Genomic DNA, 8,681 nt, shown 5'->3' on the forward strand with positions numbered 1-8,681 from the left:
TTTTTTTTTTCGCAAATGAATATATATTGATTAAACTGGATCATTACAAAGTGTGCTGCTTAGCCATGGGGGCTTTAGTACAGAGTCACAATAATATTGACAATTTATACAACCAAATTTAGCTAAAGCATGTGCTACCCTATTACAATCTCTCTTTGTAAAACTGAAAGTAGCTTTCTGTAGTTTGGAAGTCCAGGTTCTGATATCTTGAATAAAGTTTCTTAGGGATATATCCACTATGTCACCATTAACTATTTTTGTTAAGATTTCACAATCGCCTTCAAATACAATCTCCTTGTACCCGCGGATCCATGCTTGTTGTATTGCAGTAAGCAAACTCTTTGTTTCTGCTTGTAAAGAGGATCGAACATTATGTAATTTTGTTGCACCCCACACAATAGCCTCTCCCTTGTAATTTCTGAAGATCCATCCGCTAACAGCCTCATGAGTGTGATGATCATAACTCGCGTCATAGTTACATTTAAGGATCGGTGGAGACGGTGGAAGCCACGATGTTATATTCGTACGTGCATTAGATAATGGTGAAGATATATGTTGTAGACTGTTGATCCATTCTTTTGTATCAGATTTCGAAAGTAAGAATGTTTTTGAGACACTTTCTCGATAATTATTGAAAATTTGGTTATTTCTCGCCTTCCAAATCCGCCAGAGTAAAACAAAGGGTAATAAATAATCAAACAGGTTGGAAATCTGCGTGTGACTATTAAGTAGCTGTGCAATAATGTCCTCTGTATTGGATTGTAGTTGAGTGACGGCTAGGGAAGAACAACAAGAAAATCTCCAAGCCATCATGGCAAAGGGACACGAGAAAAAAGCGTGGTGTATTGTTTCATCAGATTGATGACATCTCGGGCATAGAGGATCAATATTCATACCTCTTGTACTTAATCTTGTGGTGACTAGTATTGCTTGCGATAGAATACGCCATAAAAAGTGTTTGATCTTTGGTAACAGCTGTAGCTTCCATATTTTGTTCTTAAGTTCCACTGAACCATGAGGAATATTTAGGACTACTCCAGGATCGAAAGGGTAATGTGTAACAAACCAATATCCTGTCTTGACTGTGTACTCACCTGATCTAGTATAGTTCCAAATTAATTTGTCCGGTTGTGGTACTTGTGAGAGATGAATGTTTTGTATTATGACCTGCTCTTCCTGGGATACGTATGAAAGGAGTTTATGATTATCCCAGTATCGACTTTCACCAGAAGTAGAAATAAATTGATCAAGAGTAGTTTCTGATTGCAAAGGTACAGTTTGAACTAATCGTGGAGGGTGCTCTTCTATAAAATTATCCAAACCTATACGAATGGATTTACCATCCCCCACAATAAATCTTGAACCCTTTTTAATGACATCCAGTCCTATTAAAATAGATGACCAGCCATAAGATTGTTTCTTCCTTTGTTTGGCATCTAAAACTGATTCCTCTCGGTAGTATCTGTTTTTCATTACCCGGACAAATAAAGAATTAGGATTTTGAATCAATCTCCACGCTTGTTTTGCAAGAAGTGCATCATTGAATTTAGCTAAGTCTCTAAATCCCAGACCCCCTTCTCTTTTCGAATGTTGTAGTTTCTTCCAGGCGATCCATGGTATACTGCGTTGATTTGAGTTCTTTTCCCACCAGAACTGCATTAAAAGTGATTCAATCTCTGAAGTGATTCCTAATGGAAGCTTGAAACACGACATAGCGTATACCGGCATTGGCATTTTATATTTTTCTTTTTTTCTTAAAAGTTTCAGTTTTAGACAAATAAAAAGTTTCAGTTTTAGACAAATATTAATATACATTAATATTAGTCATAGATACATGTTTAAAGATTTATGAAGGAAGCGAAGTGAATTAAATCAAGTATGAATGCTAACAAAACAAATACTCCAATTTTTAAGTTATTAAAACTCAAAATACGTAGTCCATATATTAATTAATGTGTCAGTTTATGATAATAAGTATATTAAAGCATTATAGGTTATTGACGGACGGACGGACGGAGGGATCGGGAGAGATGGGGGAAACAAGTCGTCTTTTTGTATTTTTCTAAGGAATGATGCTTTCTGCGATGGACCGACTTTGGATTCTTTTGATTTTTATATATATTTATTGAACAAAAAAGATAAGATCTAGATAGATGCTGCTTACTCCCAACAAAGAAAAAAAAAGAACAGAGATGCTCTCAAATAATTTCTAATAATTCGTGCCATATATATATATATATATGATTCAAAATAAATAGTATATGTTTTGTAATAAGCATATTATTTTACAACGAAAAACTAAGACACATTTTTTTCCTTTAAACATAGAACAGAGAGCATAACGCACCATTATTATTAGGTGGTGCGGTAAATCTTCTCCTAAGCAATTAACAACTACTCCGTAAAAGAAAAGTTGTACTGCCGTAAGAAAATGTGATTACTTATGCAGCCCATAGCAAACAAACACCATCAGTCACCGTCATTCAAATCTTAATAATATCCTAAATGCATTTTCAAAAGCCCAATTTCGACCAAGCCTAGGCTCTATATATGATGACATAAGGCCCCCAAATTTCAATTTATACTTGCTGATTCTGGTAGAAAATTTGACAAAAATGAAAATGTATATTTTGTGGTCATCCTATATAGAAAAAGTAGCTTACCAAACAATTCCCAAAATACCATTCAATATTGCGTGGCCCTTAAAGCAAAAAAAAAAAAAAAAAACAAAAAATGGGTAGAAACTAGAAAGCATATTAGTATGATTTTCTATATATGTAAATAAAAGAATTGGATGTAAACATTGAAAGGTATTAATACTAATACCTACAAAAAAACTTAGAGAGGTTAATAACTAGTAACTAGTAACTAATAAAGTAGGTTGGTCAATTCATAACTGATAACCAGAAAAGAAAAAAAAACCACTAAAAGGAAGTATATTTAACTCTTACTCTGAAACTTGAAAGTGAAATATCTAATTTTACATCTCTTAATTTGATTTAATTTAGATATAATATGATAGTAATACAAGTATATAATAAGAGAGAAAAGGGAGAAAGTGATAGATCTGTTACAGGCTGGGTTGCTTCTGAGATAAGCATGACACATGGCAAAATACTGACTCAGAAAATGTCTTAAGAGCTGACAGATGCACCGACTCGAACCACCTTCCACAGTTGTTTCCTTTACCAAAGATTGTTCTCTTTCTTTCTTTCTGACACCAATATTATTTACTACTTATTTCTCTAATTGTGTTATTTTATAATCTGGATTTACCATTTTTAGTAGAAGCAAATAAGATAATATTCCTTTTAAGATCTAATCTTGTTTAGTAATGTTCCCTGGATATTTATTGGTTTATGCAACTTGTGCTTGGCAATATTTTAAAAAGGTAGAAATAGTTGAAAGTGACTCTCTTTTGTAGATTTTTGAATTTATTTGAAAAGTCATATGAGATGAAAACGAAACAACATGTAAACACTTTGAAAATGACTTGTTTTGTAGATTCTTTATTTATAGTATCATAGTTATATTGGTAACATATTTATCATTTTTTTAGATAACATACAACATATCATAGTAAATTGATTATAATTAACCAAATAATTTATTATTTATTCAGTTAAGTGATAACTGATAAGGTAATAAATCTTAACTTTATATAATACTAAGATACTTAAAGAAAAAAATCACTACAGTAGTAAGGAAAAAAAAAGGGGGAAAAGTAAAAGCTAAAAAAGGCAAAAGAATAGCAACTAAATCAATTATTATTATTTTGTCCACCAAATTCGATCTTACTTGTTTTCAAAGAGATGCTTAAACTGTTTTTGTTTTTGTATTCTGTTAAAACAAAATCAATTTAACGAGAGAGAATTAAAAAAAGTGGTAGAAAGCTCATCATGTCTCAAAGAGAAGGTTTCTGATTCAACAAGTTGCACCAACTCCTCCATAAATATTACCAAACAATAAAAAATTTACAATATACAAAATTTTTGGAAAGAAATCAGAGCAATTAGAGAAAGCCGACAAATTTCCAAAAGGGTCACCTAATAAATCACACATCTTATACACTACCGTCAGATTTTGATTAAGACAAAGGCTCTTCAACTCAAGAACACAATCCACAATAATCAAAATCTATACTTTATATCAAAAAAAGAAAAAGTCCAGATTTTTACAGCTACCCTTTTGCTTTAGAGTCGGGATTATCTCCATTGAAGCTGGATCCTAAGGTCAGTTCTTTGCTTCTTCTATCTCAATCGAAAGTTTTAGTTTCTTCACATTCCCAGGGGTTTCGAGTTCGATCTGCGATATAATATTAATTAAGAACTGTTTAATTATAATTACTTGAGAATTTGAATAGGTTGCCATCGTCATCTTCTTTGACTCCTGTCAAATTTTTAGTTTTTTCTTCGCATTATTTAACTTCACTTTGTGATTATCATGGTCGGACTCATTAAACCCAATACTTGATGTAAAAAAAAAACAGTATCTTGATTAATTTAATTACATTTAATTAAGGGGGATGTGCTAATTGCAGCATTATAATCATAAACCCTAGTATATTACTCTTTCCGCACTAAGCCATTCTCTGTGTATCAACTTCCTTGTTCTGGTAATCTCAGAGGTTAGGCTTTTTCCATGGTGTCAGCAAAAAAGTTGATTTTTTTTTTCTTTTCTTTCTTCTCGAATGGGCTAATTAGTAATTTTACACATAACTCTCTGGTTACAGAGTATAGTTTATTCCTTTCTCTATGTATATAGATTTTTGATTTAACCACATGCAAGCCTCAACCAATTGCAGAGTGGTTGAGTTCTGCTTTTTATAATATTTTAGGACTTTTTTCTTCTTCTTGATTTGTGTTTAGAAAAGTTTCAGATTTATTTTTTTGTTGGTTACAGGAAAGCTAGAAACAAAAAAAGTTGAGAGAGAGCTTTTGGGATGGTGAAGCTCAAAAGCAAAGCAATGGGCTTCAGAGTTTTTTTCTTTGTCATCTTGAGTTGTCTTCTTGTAGCTCCAGAGACAACAATGGCTCAAGAGATGAAGCGTGTATCGATTGTTATTGAAGGAGCTCGTCGAGTCTCTGAGACTGACGAGAACTTTGTCTGTGCGACGTTGGACTGGTGGCCACATGACAAGTGCAACTATCAACAATGTCCTTGGGGATACTCTTCAGTTATCAATATGGTAATAGCAAAAATTTAGAGAAAAGGATTCACCTTTTGGTCTTTACTGATTAGTCTCTTCATAATGTCTTGTCTGCGATTGCAATTGAAAATTTTTCGAATGTTTTACAGGACTTGACCCGACCCCTTCTTTCTAAAGCTATTCAAGGTTTGCACCTTACAGACCAAAAGTGTTCATTATACTGCTTGTGTGTTGTTGAATTCTGAAACTTTTAGGGATTTGGGTATTTGTTTAGCTTTCAAGCCGTTGAGGATAAGAATTGGCGGTTCACTGCAAGATCAAGTGACTTATGACGTAGGAAATCTCAAAACTCCTTGCCGTCCGTTCAGAAAAATGAACAGCGGTTTGTTCGGATTCTCTAAAGGATGCTTGCATATGAAACGATGGGACGAGCTCCACAGTTTCCTAACCGCAACGGGGTAAGCCTTTACTTTCAGTTTATTCTCATCAAGCTTCACATTTACCCCTTTAGAAGAATCTCTTGAACTAGCTGTTTGTTGTTGCGCAGAGCTGTAATTACTTTTGGTTTAAACGCTTTGAGTGGGAGACACAAACTCCGCGGGAAGGCGTGGGGTGGGGCTTGGGATCACGTAAACACTCAAGATTTCATTAACTACACAGTCTCAAAGGGTTACGCTATTGATTCTTGGGAGTTTGGTAATAATCAAACTTTTGAAAGTGTCGCCTTTTTGTACTCGGTGTTTTTCTTTTCTTAGCTTTCCTTGTACTCGGTTTAGGAAACGAGCTAAGTGGAACCGGGGTTGGTGCGAGTGTGAGCGCAGAGCTTTACGGGAAAGACTTGATTGTACTTAGAGATGTAATCAACAAAGTTTATAAAGATTCTAGGTTAGCCAAGCCTAAACTTGTCGCTCCTGGAGGATTCTATGAACGACCATGGTACTCCAAACTACTTCAGATCTCTGGTCCCGGTATTGTTGACGTTGTGACTCATCATATGTACAATCTTGGTTCAGGTATGGTTTGGTAAAAGATCTAATGAAATCGAATCAAAACCATTGCTTCTACATATGTATGTGACTATGTGTAGATCATTTTCTGAGGAATTCTCTGTCTTCTCTGTTTGAGTGTTTCAGGAAATGATCCTGCACTGGTGAAGAAGATATTGGATCCGAGTTTCTTAAGCAAGGTATCTGAAACATTTAAGGATGTGAACCAGACGATTCAAGAACATGGACCGTGGGCTTCTCCTTGGGTTGGAGAATCTGGTGGAGCTTACAATAGTGGTGGCCGTCATGTTTCAGATACATTCATTGATAGCTTCTGGTAGAAGAACCGATTCTTGAATTTTCCCCTTGGCTTTTCTATTACCAAAAGAACGAACTAAAAAGAAGCCTCTTTGGTTCTAAATCTTTCTTAAGGTATCTAGATCAGCTTGGAATGTCGTCGAGACACAACACTAAAGTTTACTGCAGACAGACTCTGGTTGGTGGGTTTTACGGCTTGCTCGAAAAGAACACGTTTGTTCCAAATCCTGATTACTATAGGTAAGAGTCGTCCCTAACCAAATCTGGACTCTTGAGTTTTAGCTTATGGACCTTATAGTTGATTGATCTTGAAGTTTTATCTGATTTGATCGGAACAGCGCTCTGCTTTGGCATCGGTTAATGGGAAAAGGTGTTCTCGCGGTTCACACAGATGGACCGCCACAGCTACGGGTTTACGCACATTGTTCAAAAGGAAGAGTGAGTTTACTCATCTCATCTTTAAAATCTCGGTTTCCAAATGTCATTTTTCATTACAGTTTGCTTCAAATGCTTTGTTTTTTTCCTTGGTTTTAGGCTGGTGTGACGTTGCTTCTGATAAATCTAAGCAATCAATCTGGATTTACGGTTAGTGTCAGCAATGGCATAAAGTTGGTTACGAATGTGGAACCGAAGAAGAAGAAGAAGTCATTGTTGGATACTTTGAAAAAACCATTTTCTTGGATTGGAAGCAAAGCTTCTGATGGATATCTAAACAGAGAAGAGTATCATCTGACACCTGAAAACCGTGACTTGAGGAGCAAAACAATGATCTTGAATGGTAAACCGTTAAAACCGACTGCAACAGGAGATATCCCGAGCCTTGAACCGGTCATCCGTGGTGTAAACTCTCCTGTTAACGTCTTGCCATTGTCGATGGCGTTCATTGTGTTGCCTAATTTTGATGCTTCTGCTTGTTCATGAAGTTATTGGGAAAACAAAAAAGTATAAGAAAAAGGGAAAGATGTAATTTTATTGGTAATTGTATCTATTGATGGTAATAAAGGTACACATTTCTATTTCAAATGAAAATTTTTATACATGATACAGATGCTTCTAAATCAAATGCATGCATATCCTTTTGGATGATTACCCTTAAATAATAAACATGCTAGTTATTTTTTTTTCTAAACTCTATAAATTACAACAAATCCTCCAAAATTATATAATAACCTCAATTGATGAAGAATAACAAATAAAATCAAGAAACAGAAAAAATTATGAAGTAGAGTAGAGACAATCTCTTTCTTCTTCAAATGGATTCTGCTTCATCGGACGTTAGAATTGTGTCACAATGCTTTGTGAAACCCAAAACCCTCCCTGAAAAATGGAAAGAGCCATACCATTTGTCACCGTTGGATCTTGTGATGCTCTCTGTGCATTACCTCCAAAATGGTCTTCTCTTTCTCAAACCATCATCGATATTATCTGAATCTGATGATGAAATCGAACCAAATGATTTCATCGAGACTTGGCTACAAAAGCTTAAAGACTCTCTAGCCGCAACACTTGTCCATTTTTATGCCCTCGCGGGTCGCCTCTCGACTTTGAAAACCGATGATCCGAGATCCTACTCTGTGTTTGTGGATTGTAATAACAGTCCCGGGGCTGGATATATCCATGCCAAATCGGAGATATTATTGTTGGGTCCAAATATATTCCTTCGGTTGTTCAATCTTTCTTTGACCACCATAAAGCCGTGAGCCACGATGGTCACAACCATGAGTCTCTTGTCAGTCAAGGTACATTAATTCATTGATGTATATAATAAATCTCAAAATCATTTAATTCACTTAGCCAAAAATTTTAAGCTAGTTATTAACTTCACTTGTTGCCATTTTGATTTAGAGATACATCAAAGTATATAATTAAAGTTATGCCATATGAAATAGACTAAAGACATGGAGCATTTCAGGTAACAGAATTGGTAGACGGAGTGTTCATAGGATTGTCGATGAGTCACGTGATGGGAGATGGAAGTTCGTTATGGCATTTTTTCAACTCTTTGTCGGATATTTTTAATGCACAAGAAACCGATAACTTGCTTCTCAAGAATCCTCCGGTTCTTGCACGTTGGTTCCCTACAGGGTACGGTCCTGTGCACAGCCTTCCTTTCACTCACTCTGATGAATTTATAAGCCGATTTGAATCTCCGGTCTTGAAGGAGAGAATATTCCATTTCTCATCAGAAACAATACAATCATTGAAATCAAAGGCTAATCAAGAATGCA

The 8,681-nt window shown here is 35.2% G+C and overlaps 1 protein-coding gene and 1 pseudogene across 1 annotated transcript; both read left to right on the top strand.

The window, feature by feature from the left end:
- Positions 3,882 to 7,469, top strand: LOC104768989 (heparanase-like protein 1). The gene is made up of 10 exons (XM_010493098.2): positions 3,882 to 4,232; positions 4,903 to 5,188; positions 5,299 to 5,335; positions 5,424 to 5,607; positions 5,697 to 5,845; positions 5,926 to 6,162; positions 6,283 to 6,472; positions 6,568 to 6,693; positions 6,792 to 6,891; positions 6,988 to 7,469. Exons 2-10 carry the CDS (start codon positions 4,943 to 4,945, stop codon positions 7,372 to 7,374), a joined length of 1,656 nt encoding a protein of 551 aa, XP_010491400.1. The 5' UTR covers positions 3,882 to 4,232; positions 4,903 to 4,942; the 3' UTR covers positions 7,375 to 7,469.
- Positions 7,707 to 8,681, top strand: part of LOC104772156 — an 8,166-nt pseudogene continuing 7,191 nt past the window's right edge.

Source organism: Camelina sativa, chromosome 20 (assembly GCF_000633955.1).
Source record: "Camelina sativa cultivar DH55 chromosome 20, Cs, whole genome shotgun sequence".
Lineage (NCBI taxonomy): Eukaryota > Viridiplantae > Streptophyta > Magnoliopsida > Brassicales > Brassicaceae > Camelina > Camelina sativa.

Bases quoted from the DNA above. Each gene is read 5' to 3' on its own strand.
- LOC104768989 (XM_010493098.2), top strand. From the start codon at position 4,943: ATGGTGAAGCTCAAAAGCAAAGCAATGGGCTTCAGAGTTTTTTTCTTT. The intron at 5,608-5,696 runs GTAAGCCTTTAC...GTTGTTGCGCAG, and splicing joins AGTTTCCTAACCGCAACGGG to AGCTGTAATTACTTTTGGTT. The intron at 6,892-6,987 runs GTGAGTTTACTC...CCTTGGTTTTAG, and splicing joins CACATTGTTCAAAAGGAAGA to GCTGGTGTGACGTTGCTTCT.